The 17163-nt window shown below is 43.5% G+C and overlaps 1 protein-coding gene across 6 annotated transcripts in view; it reads right to left on the bottom strand.

Annotated features, from left to right (window-relative positions):
• Positions 1-17163, bottom strand: part of FBXO25 (F-box protein 25) — a 491440-nt gene that overhangs the window by 275161 nt on the left and 199116 nt on the right. For all 6 annotated transcript variants that reach the window (XM_085610798.1, XM_085610797.1, XM_085610802.1 and 3 more), the window contains one exon: positions 13040-13133. In XM_085610798.1, coding sequence (XP_085466924.1) covers positions 13040-13133 — 94 coding nt within the window. The remainder of the gene's footprint in view (positions 1-13039; positions 13134-17163) is intronic.

Here is a 17163-nt window from a genome sequence, read left to right as displayed (position 1 = left end):
ATTTTGACAAAACAGGTACATTGAGGAGCCACACATGGGTTTTTATTCGGCATCTCATCCTCCCCAAATTTACAGAAACAGGCATCTGAATTCTGAAAACACTGAGTTAATCTTGGCCCCAAGATCCCGCAAGCTTCCTACATTAGAATAATATCTCTAAAGGTTTTTCAATTTCTGGTCTTGTACATCTAGCTGCAGCACACTAGACGTTTTTGTATGCCTGTGTCCCTCATAAATACATTAAATGTATTCCAAACCGTGGCATATCTTGAGACCGAGCCATATTAATTTTTAAAAAGTCCTAATTGCAGTCAACACGACTAGACTAAGAGAAGTTTGTTTTGTTCCATGCTTCCAGAACTTGCAAAATTTCCTGGGGGCAGGTATGCCCGACATAACTTTATGAGGGAAGTGATTCGATTAACATCTTCCTTTCTAGACCATGTCAGTCATTCAGGGGACTATGTGCCAGGAGACAGAAACCTATGTAGAGGTTATGTAAAACTTGATTTGTAAAGTGTGCTGCTGTCTAAAAGGCATCCTGGTGCTGAAAGAAACAAGGTCTTTTTTTTTTTTAAATACATTTTTTTATTGCAAAAGTAAACATTGCATCACAATGACATTGATGTTCACAAAATTATGCATCGAAGTACCATCCAACAATGGTTGATAAAATCAATTGATAGAATGTAACAAAACATATTCTCTCTCCCCTCATCCCGGCATTCCCGCCTCACTCATCAGATCTCTTCAGACAATTGTCCTTGCCCACTCCGGTCAACTGGCATGCATATCATTCCCCTTTACTCCTTCCACTTCCCCCAGATTTTGGTCCATTTGTGAGGGCAGCCTCTACTCTGTTAAAATGCCCTCTCTGCAAGCATGCACCAGTCCATATCTGCCCTCCATTCGCTCAGCGTCGGGCAGACATATCCCTCCACAGCTTAGCAATATTGCACTTGGCAACCATGAACCCCAATGTCATCCAAAGGCGTTCTTTACTGGTTAGATCCGACTCTTCCCATATTTTCAGGAGACACCACTTTGGTGATTTAGTCACCTCTATATTATACAGCTCTCTCATACCGGTCAGCACCACTTCCCAGTAATCTTGAAGTACCAAACACCCTCATATTATAAGGAAGAAGGTGTCACTTTGTTCGCACCTCCTAGGGCATAACAGAGCCAAAGCTCCCCATCTTTACCAGCGTTGTACAAGCAAAGTAGGCTCTGTGCAAAATCTTTGGCTGTAACAGTCTAAAGTGAGCGCGCTCTTTAGGGGAGGCCATTGCCTCTTGCCATTCTTCATCTTTGAGACGCTCCACATCCCGCTCCCAGTGGACCCGAAGACCTAATATTTCCGGGGTAGTTATTTATAATTTTACGATACACTAGGGAGATTGCTTTATTATCCGGATAATCATCTAGCAACCCATCTTCCAACGGAGAAAACTCAGGTAGTTCCATTCCTTTCCGTAGCACTGCCCTCAGTGCATGGCTGACCTGGAGGTAGCGAAAAGCCTCCGAATCTGCCAGCTGATAGTCCATCTGTAGGGCCGCAAATAACCACATGTTACCTCCCTCCCACAGATCACCAATCTTCGAAAGGCTGATTAAATCCCACTTGTCAAACCTTCTTTGTCATGCCAGCAAACCTAACTTTGGAGAGCTCCACAACGGGGTCATCTGTGTAATTTTGGCTCACCATCCCAAAGCTGTTGTCGCCTCTTGCCTGACCTGCAACGTGGTCAAAGTTGGTCCGTGGAATGAGCTAGCCTTCCTTCCCCCACCGATCGCTCTGAGGTAGCCTCCTGATTGCATGTAGCGTCAGTCCATTCTATATGCCGGGTCATCATGTGGTCTATGAACCCAGTGATTGATCACCATGAACTGAGCCTCCCAGAAGTATCTTCGGAGGACTGGGAGAGCTACCCCTCCATCATACCAGCTCCTGGTCAGGTTCGGGAGTGAGACCCTAGAAGGCCCCCATCCCATAGCAGAAAACACACTGTTGCGTCCACTGACTGAAAGTACTTTGGAGGCACCACATATGGAATACTTTGGAGCACATAAAGGAATCCGAGCATGGCCATCATTTTAAAAAGTGATGCGCTTCCCAAAGGGGACAGAGGCAGAGACCGCCAGTGCTGGACATCACTCCGCAGACGCATCAGTGGAGTTTCTAAATTTGGTTCATAAAAAAAATCTTAGGATCCTTGGTAATATAGAGTTCAAGATATTGGAATCTCTCAGTTTCTATCTATATCGCACAGTCCCTGGGGAATTGTGGCAGGTTGCCAGTAAGCAAAAAAATCACTGGCTTCTCCCAATTGATGGTGTACCCTGAATACTTGCAGAACAGATCAAAAATATGTAGTATTCTATGAAGTTTTGTGCTGGGGCTCGCAAAATACAGTAGGATATCGGCGGCAAAGAGGGAGATCCTATCCTGCCACTCCGTGGACCAGCGGAACTCTCAGATCAAAAGGTCACCTTGTATCCATATCTCCATAACGTCAATGGTTCCAGCACCAGTGCAAAAAGAAGCAGGGAGAGGGGCAAACCCTGCCTCGTCCCTCGCTGTAATGGAAAGTCCCTCGACATGCCACCATTTACCGACACTTGGGCCAGCAGATCAGAATATAGGAGTCTAATCCATGCTTAAAAATCACTGTCCGAAACCCTGTTTTTCCAAACACTGCATGCAAGAATGGTACATTCAACCGCGTTGAATGCCAACCGCACATCCAGGGACACCACTGCTGCATCTTCACGGATGTCGACCGCTCTGCCCAGGGCCCCATGTAGTCTCCTAAGATTGAGCACTGTGTTTCGCCATGGCACAAAGCTGGACTAGTCAGGGTGAACCAATGACTGTATAACTTGGGTTAGCCAGGTAGCGAGCAGTTTTGCCAATAATTTTATTTCTGCATTTAGAAGGGAGATTGGCACTTGTATAGAGGTTTGCCCTGCTTGTGGATCACCACTATATTTGCTATTCTTTGGTCTCTTGGATGTACTACTACCTCACAGCTCTTGCGAAACATCTGCAGGAGGAGGGGTGCTAGTTTTGTTGCAGTGAGCTTGTACAGCTCAATGGGAAGACCATTCAGGCCTTCTGCCTTCCCAGATCTTAGAGCCAGGATGGCCTGATCGATCTTGGCCTATGTCAGCTCCTGTTCGAGGAGATCTCTGCCATTGGGCCCGAGGCCGGGCACCTGGAGAGTTGCCAGCAGCTCCCTTGCCTCCTCAATTGAGGCAGTGGAAGCAAGAATGTAGAGACGCGTGTAATAGTCAGAGACTGCATCCGATATACCTTGTCCCTCTTTGACTCTGAAGCCATGCCTCCCTTTAACCTCAAACAATCATCTTGATGCTGTTGTCCGCTCACCTAAACATGCGAGAAGTTTGCCTGCTCTATCCCCCTACCTCATAGAGTTTATGCTGTGTTGCACGGTATCTGGCACTCACCGCATCTCCGGTCACTTCTTTAAACTCACACCGCTTGAATGCCAGGCGTGGTCTTACTGACTCACAATCCTCCGAGACCAAGAGAGTCCATATCCTGGAGTTCTCGTTCTATTGCATCTAACATTGACCTTCTATCGTTTTTATGTCCAGCTACTAGAGAAATGCACTGTCCTCTAATTACTGCTGAAATTCCTCCCAGAGTGTACAGGCAGAGTCCAACGTCCCTTCATTTTCTAGGATATAGTGGTATGTAGCCTCTTGGAGCTTTATTCAGATATGGGGCACTTTAAGATACCAGGGGTTAATCCCTCCCATGCTCACCTGGCCGAGTTCATAACTAACTAACTAACACACACACACACACACACACACACGATGAGCATCGCAAAAGCAGGGAAGTTGATGGACCAAAATGAAAATTTAGTCGATACGTGATAGACTGCTGTGTGCCCCTGAATGAAAGGTGTATTTAAGTGCTGTGGGGATGAGTGCCCTCCAGGTGTTTCCTAGATCCACTGCCGATACGAAGACTCTCACTGTAGTTACTAAGTGTTCCTGCTGGCGTGAGGGCCATCGGTCAATCATGGGTGAGAGGGCCACGTTGCAGTCTCAACCTACTATCACACTACCCTCAGGGAGTCCAAGGAGCAGGTCCTCCACCTCCAGCAGTACCTGAGATGTAGTCTCAGAACAATATAAAGCGAAATTATGTTGAAGAGCCGACCTTCCCAATGACCTGTGACTGCAATAAAGCATCCCTGGATGTCATGTGTGACCTTCTGGATCATAAAGGGGAAAAAGGAGTGAATGAGAATGCTCACTCCCCTAGAGTCTCTAGTGTATCCTGTGTGCGCCATCAATTTGTACCCCCACCTGTTCAACACCCCATATTTCGTACCTTTAAGTTGTCTCTCCTGCAACAGGACCACTTTGGGACAGTGTCTTTTCAATATCTTTTCAAATGTTGCAGGACCACCCCTCTTTTTGTCACCAAAGCCATTCACATTCCAGGAAAGTATCTTAAACTTTCTGTTCAGCCCTAAAGATTTCACTCTCACTAGGTGTTGGAATTCGCCTTAAGGTAAGGGGACTTCTCACCTCACTCCTGGGAATCAGGAGATCAGAAGCACCATCAATGTTATCACTGACCCTGAGGCACCACGGGCAATCTGAGACGGGCTGCTCAGCAAACGCCATGTTGGACCATACGTCTATTAGGTAGTGTCTAGTAGTAACAAACACAAACAACTCATAAAAACTCCTGTTACACACCTCCCTCCCTGTCTACCAGCACAACGGATTTCAAATTGCCCGCCCCCACCCCCAACTATTCAGAGCGCCTTTGATACCTTTCTTGTGTTTTAACATGTGGGAAGCTTGTACCTAAACCACCTGCCTACCGCCGACCCCTCGAACCAATTAGTTGGATTCGTTGGCACATCTGTGCTCTTGTAGTCAAACATGTGCCCGCAGCAGTCTCTCCGGGGTGCCCCTTCTGGGTACAGTCTCGTGAAGCCATCTACACCCAGTCTCTCTGGGGACCTCCCCAGAAACCGCTAGTTGCACCACGTGACCATTGGCTCCGGACAATTTCCTGTGCCAGCCTAGTTAAGGTACCTGCTCAGGGTGTTGCAGTTGTCTTGTCCACCTCTATGTTCTACCAAAGTGTCTCTGCGAGGCTCCTTGGTCTGCAGACCAGCCCCCTCTTTATTTCTCTTCCCCTAGATTTTTTGTCTGTACACAATCTCCCATTTAACTGGAGGGGCACTGCGTGCAGACTTCAAAATAACATCTCTATCTCTGTAATTGAAAATACGGACTATCATGTAATGCAGAGGGGCACCCGGTCTTGGTGACACCCCTCGGACCGGATTGGCCTGCTCCACAGAGAAATATTGTGACAGGCCCGAGGCTGTAAGTGCTGGAGTATTAGATCTTCAACAAATAGGTCCACTGCTGGGCCCTCTGCTCTCTCCGGGACTTCAATAATTTGGACAATATTATGTCTAGATCGTCCTTCAGAGTCCTTTACTCTGGTTTCCAACACCCTCACTGCCTCTTTCAGATCTCCCACCTGGTCTCGAAGTGCCTTTTTTTCCGTCTGGAGCGCCGCAATCGAGTCTTCCGCCTCTTTAACTTGGGGCAGACGATCCTCTACAGCTGCGGCATGGGCTTCGGCCTGGGCTGGGCATACTTCTCCATTTTCGTCTGGAGGGCTGAGCCCGGTTCTTCATCGCCATGTGGAGCTGTCATCTTCCCTGCTATGATGCGACTTACTGCAAGCAGCACGACTTAGGCTGGGTAGAGGGAGTCTTCGCCGCTGCCTACCAAAGGGGCAAAGTTCCCCTTGTGGCCTGTCAGGTCTCTCAACCTCATTCCCACTCACTGCGGGTGTCCAACTGACCACTCACTTCCAGGTGCCTGCGTCGCAAAGTGTGTTCTCTGTGGCACCAGCCGGAGTCCGCGGTGAACCCACAGTCCATCAACCTCTTTGTTTTTGGCCAAGGGCCCCACACTACTGGGCCTTCCCCGTTGAAGGAAACAAGGTTGACTGCACATATTTAAGGTAAAGAAATCAGTCTGACACTCCTGTGAAAAAAGCCAGGCTTTCAAAGCTTTCTAAAAAATCAATAATTGGTTCAAAGTTCGCAACTGAAGCGGAAAAGAAAACCAGAATTCAGGTGATCCGAAAAGGCACGCCAGCATAGTCTGAGAAGAAAAAACCTCTAAACCGCAAAAAGATGGACATCCAATGACATTAGCCAGCACGAAGGGACATATTGATGAAACTTATACTTTAGGAGCTTCATGCCAAAATTATGCAAAAGCATGAAAAACTATATAAAGGGCCTTAAGGGGATTCTCCTGAAGATACAAATCAATGGAAGGTATTTAGAGCACAGGGGGCATTAGGATCACAAGGCCATTATAGGGCAAGTCTAGCAGCAGCACTTTGAATGCGTTGCAACCGATTCAAGAACCAAGAACAAGGAGTTGCAATGATCAAGCGAGCGGAGAATTGTCACCACCACCACAAAAAGACGAGTTTTGGGAGGAAATGATTGATGAGTTTTACTTAACAGTATCATATACTGAACACACATGGAGAACAGATGATTGGCCTCATTGTTTTAAGAGAGTTGGGAGTTCAGGATTACAGAATGTGGCAACAAGAGTGGGAAAAGTGCTTAATTGAACTTGAGAAAAAAACAGCTGTATTGCAGGGGCATTCCGATGAGCTATAAACAAGAAATCTGTCTTGTCTGAGTTAAATTTTACTCTAATATCTGAGGGCCACTGTGTTGTTCAAAGTAGAGAAAAATGAGAATGCCCTTGCCAGACCATTCAGTATCCTCAAAATAGCCATCAGCTCTAAATCTTCCACGCCATGCAGCAAGGTATTAACAGACAAACTCATAGGGCAGGGTGAATATTGGAATCTGTCAAGTGAAGGATTTAGAACTACGTTAAAGTCCTGTTACTGAGTTATGCAGTCTCCAAATGTCTAGGATGTAGTTTATAAGTGTCAGAATGTCGACATTCAGTCCGCTGCGGTTGGTAAGTGTCAAGGGAAATGTATGCCTTTCAGCTGAGTATTGCAATCCCCCCCTCCTGTACTGCATGAGGCAAAGAATTTACTATTTCCTGACTTGGAGACAAAGTGAGGCTGGCAAGTAGTTTCTTACAGTAATGCTATGTCTACCATATGTCTATCAAGGTATCTAGCCTTCTTTGGGTTATTAAGGTGTCTAACATTTCAGGAAAAAATAAAAGATTTAGGGCTTAATTTAGAGTTTGGAAGAGGGGATACTGAGTCATAGCGCAATGGATAGCCTGTGCACTGCATTACAAGCACCAACAGCTTTAATGCACTGGTAATACGGTGGCTGGCTCATCTGACACATTTGTGATTAGTTATCCAGTCTGTCAAACTCTAAATAAGGGTCCTTAGAGTGGTCATCCATTACAGGCAGTATGGTATGTTATGCCGATTTATATAAAGCACTAATCACTCATGAGTGTATCCAGGCCCTTCACCCTTTATTTGGTGTGCAATGAGCAGTTCTGTCTTCATTTTCATTACTGGGAACTCCACATATGCACGGAGCATATGTCATTGCGAACAACAATTAACAACCACTATCTTTGCCCCCTGCCTGCACTGGTCCAGCATACAATAAATAATCTCAAACCACAGAACAAACTTAAAACTGATCTCCCAATGCTTGCAATACACATAGTTAGGCGAGGAGTGGAACCCAGCCACCCCCATTGCCTACCTTTAGGCTAGCACAGCAAGTAACTATCCCCTATTTTTAAAAGGTCTATAAATACCAAAATATTGTCTGAGCCCACAAGAACTCTTAATGGATGATCACATATAGGCCTGAAAGTTATCAGATGAAAATAACAGAGTACTTCAATAGGCATTCTTGAAATCAATCACTCAAATCAGCAGCGTCTACAGGTCTCCAAGATGGGATTTTGGCCACCCCTGTCCACTGTCTGCCATGTCTTTCGTTCCCTTCCCTATACGCTGCACCCAGAACTTATACGTCTCTCGGTGTGGGGGGGGATACAAAGAAATAATGTATCATTTCAGGGTACATGCAGTCGAGATGAGAATTACACTTGACAAAAAGAAACCACCACGGCTGACCACTGGTTCAGCAACTCAAACCCAATATGTACAATAGTAGATGTCCTGTGCACAATTCTTCCAAAGTCCGCCGCAGAAGGACTCCACTGAAAATCTAATGAGAAAGAACTTTTTAACAAAAAAGGAAGGTGCACCAGAGAAAAGTCCAAACTTGAGTAAGTCCTTAGAGTTCCTTTTAATTTTCATATATGTTTTTTCATAGAGTAAGAGATCAGCCAACGCGTTTCGTTCTTTAAGATAAGAACTTCTTCAGGGCAGTATCTACACGTAGTAGAATAAGTAAAAATGGTCATCCAGCAGTCTGTAATTCATACATCGCCGTGCAATCGATAATAGGAAAGTTCCTTAATATAGATTCGGATGGATAGTTCGTAGAGATTCCAATATACTAAAGTGGGAAGGTGGGAAACTGCGTTTGCCGATCTGACTACGGTATCGGTCCAACGCCTTCTCGCATTTAAATTGGTGTGTGGAATCTACACATTACGTACACTTGAATCCGTATTATGGGATCTTGAGGATATGGACTTACCTGTATCTTTCGCCGTGAAGTGATTTGTATTGATTAGCACCTTCCCACTTTAGTATATTGGAATCTCTACGAACTATCCATCCGAATCTATATTAAGGAACTTTGCTATTATCGATTGCACGGCGATGTATGAATTACAGACTGCTGGATGACCATTTTTACTTATTCTACTACGTGTAGATACTGCCCTGAAGAAGTTCTTATCTTAAAGAACGAAACGCGTTGGCTGATCTCTTACTCTATGAAAAAACATATATGAAAATTAAAAGGAACTCTAAGGACTTACTCAAGTTTGGACTTTTCTCTGGTGCACCTTCCTTTTTTGTTAAAGAGATGAGAATTACACCTCATGAGTTTGGTTTCTTCTTGGCATTAGCCAATGCACTCTTGGCCTTGTGCACAGCATTGGCGAAATCCGTGTAGAGAGACCGGTTTTTGCCCTGGTGTTGTATCTTATCCTCATCTCTGGCAAGGTGTAATACAGTGTCACTCCTCGGAATTAATAAGCCTTGCTATGATGGGCCTTTTAAATGCTCCTGGTGGCAATCTGGGGCCTAAGGTTTAATGTGTTCTTTCTATGCCAAACATGGTAGAGAAGTTATCTCTTCCACCCAGGTCATACATAAGCAGTCTAGATAAGTTTCAAGTGTTTTCAATAAGGATTGAGAACACTTGAAACATATCTAGAGTGCTTCTAGGTCTTCATTTAAGGATTGGATAGTCTCCAACATTTTTTCTATCTTTAGAAGGGTTTCACTAGCTGTCTGCTTCCTATGCTCAACATCAGAGATTCACCACTCCAACATCTAGTCAAGTTGCATTGTCAGTGACTCATTATTCCAGGCTAATGATTGTGAGATACCTTTCAACTCCAATAGTAGGGAACAGGCCTTTTTTCGTATTCATATCAAGTTACCATCCCATCTCCCTGTTGCTCGCGATTAGCAAGCTTTTGGAATCTCATGTCAACAGTCAATGTTCTTCATATCTAGAAAAACATAAATGACTTGATTCCTCCCAATCCATTTTCCATCTGGCTCCTAGCACAGAAACCACTCTTGTAGCAGAAGTCGACTCGCTTAGCCTTTATTTGGATGCAGGCACACCAGCTATGCTGGTTCTCCTTGACCTGTCGGCAGTATTTGACACTGTATCTCATTTTATCTTGATCTAACGCCTGTTTGAGATGGGTATATATATTACAGTACCTAACTGGCTAATAGACTTTCTTAAGGACTGGACCCAAAAAATTACGCTTAGGCCTTTTCAATCCAAGACTCAGGCATTAGGAAGAGAAGTGCCTCATGTATCGGCTCTGAGCCCCACACGTTTTAATATCCATGTCTCTCTCCTGGCTCAGTTAATCAAGCTCTTCGGCTTTGAAACATGTTTGTATGCTGATGATATTCAACTGGTCATCGGCCTCGGACCAAAGTTAGTGAATGTTAAAACTCATTTCACTACTTGCATGAGAAACATTGCCACCTGGATGTCCCAAAATTGCCTTCAATTGAACGGGGTGAAGACTGAGATTATACTGTTTGGAAAGGCACAGTCCCTCTGGACAACAGACTGGTGGCCTTCGGATCTTGGAACAGCTCCCCTCCCAAAAAACACCGCAAGAAATTTAGGAATTTTGATAGATAATGAACTATTGATGAAAGAGCAAATTATAGCCACTTATGGCTCGTGTTTTGGGGCAATGAGCCTCCTTAGGAAGGTATTCCAATGGCTACCGGTATCCTACCAGAAGACCCTAGTTGAGGCACTTATAATCAGCCGCATTGACTACAGCATACAATGAATCCCTTCTATCAAAACTACAGGTGGTGCAAAATACAGCTGCCAGATTGGTAAGTTAATTGCCACAGGGCACCCAGTCTGTTCCTCTGCTCAGGACCCTTCATTGGTTAACTGTAAGGAAAAGAGCAATCTTTAAACTACTTTGTCTGACCTTCAAAGCGAGGTCAGGTACAGGATTAAGATATCTACAGGATAAACTATTCCCCTATCTTCCTTAAAGAAACCTTAGATCAAGTAACCAGCTCCTTAAATACGGTGGTCGCTAATTCTCATACCTTGCACCCCACCATTGGAACCAGCTTCCCTTCCACATTAGCGAATGTACAGAATTTTCAAGTTTTAAAAGAAATTTGAAGACCTGGCTCTTTTAATGGCTCATGGCTAACCCCTCTGCTATCCAAGCGCAGATACCCTTTAGAGGACGAGTCGTTGTGCTATATTTAGTTATTATAACATAACATAACAGTTTCCAAGCTCCACTTCCCTCCGTCAGGGGGGCAAGTGATCTAGCTGTTGCCATCACCTCCTGCAACAGCTTTATTTGGTTTACAGCTTGTTTTGTGTTTTTTTTAAAACTATCTTCTCCTCCCCCATGACTGTATTGGTTAATATCTTCCGACATGGCCCAATTGCAGGAAATACATAACATGTACAAAAGCACAACAGTCCTAGGCTTGGGCCCAAAACAATCATTGACTGCATTACCACTCTCTGCCAACGTGTTACATGAGCCCCAGTCTATACGGATAGTGGGGGTTAACTTCTTCATCAGAATGTGCAACCAAGTGTGCATCCAGGTGTAAGCCAGTTGGCAATCGGCGAGTGCAGTGAACCAAGTTAACAGAGCAGGCCCTGTCATCCGGATATCTCTAGGACACACATCAACAATCAACAAAGCAGACCACACCATAAAAGGGGCCACAGGCAGACCCCACAGCACCAAAATGTTAGAGGGAGGCCTGTTGACCCATATAGTAATTTTCCAAACCCCACCTTCAGAATAGAAGATGAGTCCTTGTGGTTCTCTGCTAGCGTAAGGAAGCAGATGCTACCTGCATCTCATGCCCACTGCTTCGGGAATTGGCTGACAAAATGGGTACAGCCTGCTACAAGGGCCAATTTGCATTTGCAGCGCCTTTACGCAGAATCATTTACGATATTTCAGGGCTGCCGTCTATGTCTTCATCGTCTGCAATCCACTGGCTGCGCCTTCTTCTGCAAAGCCCCAAAAAAATGGTACACCTGGCTCAGGCTTGCCAATGGCCCCTATTGTGGTCGGACCTTCACGGTAATGTTCTGCAGCATGACATTCTCCTGCAAGCCTCTCACACGGTCTATCTGCAGTGTGGTGTCTGCTCCCAGTACCTCCCTGACTAGCCTATTTCCTCAGCTAAAGGAACCTGGTGACATCAGATGTATAAAAGACCGGGGATATATTTAAAAAAAAAATCATTTAGGCTTGGGTGGGATAGGAATGCTGTGTTAGGTGGTCTTCTTGAGTGGGTGCTGGCTGCGTCAACCCCGCTCACCATGAGACTCTGTTTTCAAATACCTTACAACACTTGAAAACCGACAAGAAGCTCTTCTCTAACCCAGCATGCAAACAAATATAATATTGAAGAGAATGGACAGCCATGGGGCAAAGAATTGTGATAGAATCTCGTTCACCCTACTCTTGCTTCATGCCTATATCTCAGGCCAAATAGAATGGCATAGAGGTGTGGACCTCCCTATAGAAGAAGTTAAAGGTGCACTGTCACTACTGCAGTCTGAAGACACTGACCAAACAGCTTCCGCACAGATGTTTTAAAAAAATAAAAGATATCGAACTTGACTGGCCCCCACATGTTGGCTATGTTCAAGGCAGCAAATTCAAAGGAGGTGCTTTCTAGAGAGACCTAAGATGTGCCACTATAGTCCTTATTCACAAGAAGAGCAAACTGAGATCACAGTGCATCGACATTTCCTGTTTCAATTCTGGGTGGTGATGTGAAAGCGGTTGCCAAGATGTCAGCCAAAAGTCTCCTGCACTAGTCAGGATTTAATGTCCAGTAGGTCTACCAGAACATTGTCTGGGTCTCCACCTTCTATCTACAGATATGTAGGCTATATGCTTTCAGTGGCTGGGAGCACAGCCCTCACCCTCCATCTTGGGCTATACCAGTGCAGGGGCATACAAAATGGATCGCACTGGCCCCCATTACTCAGACTCACTCAGTTGATCACAATAGGAGTTACACACATTGCACTGCATACACATTATGATTAGTGTGACACCCCATATATATGGAATTTGGCCAGGGGAAAACACCTCTACATCAAGCAGGAGACGTTCCCATCCAACAATAAGAAAATACCCATCGCAGACGAAAAACACTTAAAACCATGAAACAAAAATAAAATATTTGGAGAATGACACCAATGTATATACTCAACCCAGGAACAAAAGGTCTATAGTTTGCTGCAGTTAATCATGAAGATTCAATGCTAGAGAAAAATATTCTCAATTAATTAATTTTGCGTAGTAACTCACCAATTAAAATTAAAAAAACGTAATAAGAAAATATTCTTACCCTTTCTAACTATTTTCTCCAAGACATTGAAATAGTTCTTTTGTGCTGCTCCGCTCAGTGATGACAGCTGCGACTTTGCAATCAACTGCAAAAGCTAAAGCAGATATGCAGGCCATGACAATATGTATCTTATAGTTTAAATCACTTTCTGCTCCTCTTTTTTTTATAATTGTGTACAGCACTACCGGAAATATACTGGTTGATAAAAAAAATACAATGTGGGCTTCCGCCCAGCCCCACAGACCGTGTTCTTTGGTATTTTGCATCTGAAGTGAATTTAAGGAAATACCTGATCAGTTTAAAAAAAAAAGAAATCACACTTTTCAAATGTTTTTCCGTTATCTACAGTGCATTGAAGTTGTCCAGAGTCACCACACCACTGAACAACCGGATATAGCAAAAATGTGCAACACCGTTAACGTATGGGAAACAATTCTTTCATGTCAAAGGAAATTATTTATTGCGCACATTTAGAAAAAGATAGTTATCAATTGCATCAATATGGATGCAACCAGTCCTGAATTACAGAAACTAAAAAGGTACATTACTACTGGAGATAAGGACATATTAAAAAGAATAAGATTCAAATATACATAAATATACAAATAGTTTGGTAAAGTCTAATACTTCGAAAAACATCGACATCCAATAAGAGAGAAATGAAGTACCCATAATGTTCCTTCAAAGAGATGACACAGATAGTTTTACAACTAACAGCATTACAAAGTTTCTAGTCTAGCACAGACCCAGTTGATTTGCTTCCTAAGGCAATACCCCAGGAAGATTTACAAGAAAGGATGTGGCTTTTCAGAAAGAGGGAATCAACACTTTTCTCCTTAATTAAGGCAGACCCTGAGAGGTCTTGGATACATGCAAGTTGGTTTCTTCTACCCAGTGATGCAGCCTGAAAAGACCGGAGCTGCAAAGCTGACTTTATAACTGGACCATAATGTGTAGTAAGATAATTGCATATGCATGAATGAAACAAAGTGGCTCTACACTACACGGTCCAAAGTGAACTAAATACCACTGGGGCACCAAGTCTTTGTAGGAGTTCAGTGTAAGCTGACCTGTTTGACGTCTTCTGGCTGCCTCCAAACGTACCTCGAATGAGAATAAGAATGCCTATATTTTGAAGTTTCTCTTTGAAACCACAAACCTCAGCTTGTCAGTCTGTAGTTATTCACATATTATATTTAGCTTGCAGGTATTTGGAATTCCTTGAAAGACCACTGCTTTGTCGAGGTAAGTCCTAACAAGTTTACATCAGATATATGTTGCAAGAGAAGACCTGGATATGTCAACAATATATCAGAGAAAGGCTAGTCTAATCTATGGGCCCTTGAGGAAAGGCCAAGCTCCAATATAACTAATGATTGTAAGGTGGATCGTCTAACACCTAACAGTTTACCCAGACTATTGGCCATATTGTCATCTAGCTCTGTGTTCTTTTGTTCTAACTGGGCAATTAACTTGTTTCCTGATGTACTAATCAGTCATATAACAGAATACCCATTCAAAGGGGATTGCACAAGGACTTCTGCCTCATACAGTCAACAAGCCTAGATCACAAACCAGACAGTATATAGCACCACCACCTGGATTTCATCCTGGGCTCCATACATCAAGCCTTGAATTTCCACTGCCTTTTCATTAAGCCTGTCAAAAGAACGAACCTTTCTTTAAAGTCACTCATAGTCTTTTCTTATTGGTGTTTTCCTCTTTGTCAAACTGCTCGTCAACCGCTGACCAATTTTGTAAATTCAATAGGGATCACTGGATCCTCTCAGCATGCTATTGGACATTAACAATGAACATATGCTTTTCCAGTTGCTGAAAACATATCTGACGAGTAATCAGTCTGTCATTGATGTAAAGTTAGCATCTAGCTGCTGTTGCACTTTACAAGCATCTAGAAAATTTCACCCACAGCTATCCTGATTATCAAGTAATCGTCACAAGAACTTTAGACGGCTATATTTTTTCAGAAGAGAAAATGAATAGTTTCTTAGGGCAAGTAAATAATGCATTTAATGTCAATTCTGTGATGCTTCTGACCCATAAAAGATCAGCAAGAGGGATTTTTTTACTACATGTTTTCAAATCCATCAATTGCATTCTCTGAACAGACGTTCTGATCTAGATTTCTCCGCTGCCTGCATGTATTATATTAAGTCCTCAAGATCAGTTCTTGATTATACAGGTGTCCTAATCCTTGGACTACATGCATTGGAGGCCTTTCAAACCTTTTGTTACACTGAAAGTAGCCACCACATTAAAATGTTTAGTTTGTTTATATGGAAAGTTATAAGAAGGGCTTAAGAGTAATTGGGACTCCATGGAAAATCAGCAAGAGTGAGAGACTCAAATTAACAGTGATTTTGAACTGAGCAAATGGGTTGATGGAAGGTGCAGAGATCTTTGGTTCCCTTATAAGGGGGAAATATTTTATTCAGAACTCTTTTGGGAACATTTAAAACTCAAACAGTACAGAGAAGCAGTAAACTGCATACAAACATAATTTGGTTAGGGTTGCTAATTCTGCTTTGGTTAACCACCTCTCGAGACCTGCACTTGCAGCAGGTTCAAAAATACCAAAATTCTCAGAAGCAGTCCCTCAGTCATCTAGGTTTCCGTTAGCCATACCACTTAAAAGTGTTCTCAGAAATCTATAAAGTAAGAATCATGTAAAAATGTCCAGAATCACAATTTTTTGTCAGGACACTTCTTTACCAAAATTCTGGCCAAGCTAGTGAAAGTACTGGCACAAGGCAGTAGGAATCTTTTTACGGAAGGATTACACTTGGGGCCCATCCCCAGTTCAAACCTAAAGTGGAAAGCTTAGATGCTTCTTAAACTGCTCAATATCTAGCACTCCCCGCTCATGTCTCTACAAGTAATCGTACTGTAACCAGGAGCAATAGCAAGGACCCAGCTGTGCCTACACCCTTCTAAGTAACTCACTGGGTGCCAAAGGGGTTGAACGGGTTCGTGGTAACAAGATCTAAACACAGGGTTAACAACCACACCATATCTTCAAGGCTCTTTTTAATTGACAATACCGCTCAACTTGCATTCTATTTAGAGAATAACACCAATGTATTTACTCTTAACCCAGGAACCAAAGGTCAATTTTGGGGGCTACGGTTTTTAGCCCATGTGCATCGGACATTTTGTAGAGTAGGCTGAGGGCTATTGGGTATGATTTGAATCATTCAATATCCGTAGACTTAAAGTGTTCTGTTGCTGAGTATGCCTCAAGTATTTTGAGTATACTGCCACAGTTCAGTATGTCATGTGACACCTCAGGCACAAGAGTCCTCATTACAAGTATGGGAGAGCACTGCCACAGTAACAAGGGGTGCAAGCAAAGTTTGTTACCACTCTCCCCCAAGCACCACGGGGGAGCAGATAACATTCACCCCAGCCAGGTCACAGCTTTCCTTTCTCCTAGATAACCTCACTTCCTCTTGTTATCCACCCCTCTTGCTTGCACTGACTCTAATGTTCAGAGTAGGAGGTTCATGTCCGTGGAATCAGGGAAAACTAGTAAAAGACTAGGTAACCAACGACCCAAGTGGGTATTCCCCATTCTGGGAACAACAATGAATAATGTCCGGCTTTTTGGTGCAGGGATATAAACAATGAATTAGAATGTGAGATGTTATGTCTTCGAACAGAACACTGGTAGAATATTTGTGCTTAGTTGAGTTTTGTCACAATAAGACCACTGTACTTTAAATGTGGCACTCCCATTATATGCTACTTGTAGATTTCACCTTCAAACCATTTACATTTTGTCTACGCCACAATCCAACATTTCTACAGTAAAATTAAGGCATGCGCCACTGCAATCTATGTTGACTCAACTGCATGGCCGAATTATTGGTGACTATTTTGCGTTTTCTATATATGTATTAAAAAAAGAAAACACAATCCCCTCACCAACAGTGTTTCACATGAAGAATCTTTGTGGTTCAGAAGGGTTCTGTTCTAGTCGAATGTCCTGCTGGGCAAAACCTTCCTGTCAAGCTTACATGCCTCTTGAACAGACAAGTCTTAGTGAGAGGGATTTGGAGGGGAGAGAAGAGACATGGTTTTTCTTAGAAATTATTGGGTTCTTA

This window comes from Triturus cristatus, chromosome 6, assembly GCF_964204655.1.
Source record: "Triturus cristatus chromosome 6, aTriCri1.1, whole genome shotgun sequence".
Taxonomy (NCBI): Eukaryota; Metazoa; Chordata; class Amphibia; order Caudata; family Salamandridae; genus Triturus; species Triturus cristatus.
Note: the sequence above shows the minus strand (reverse complement) of the source record. Positions and strands in the feature narration are given on the sequence as shown.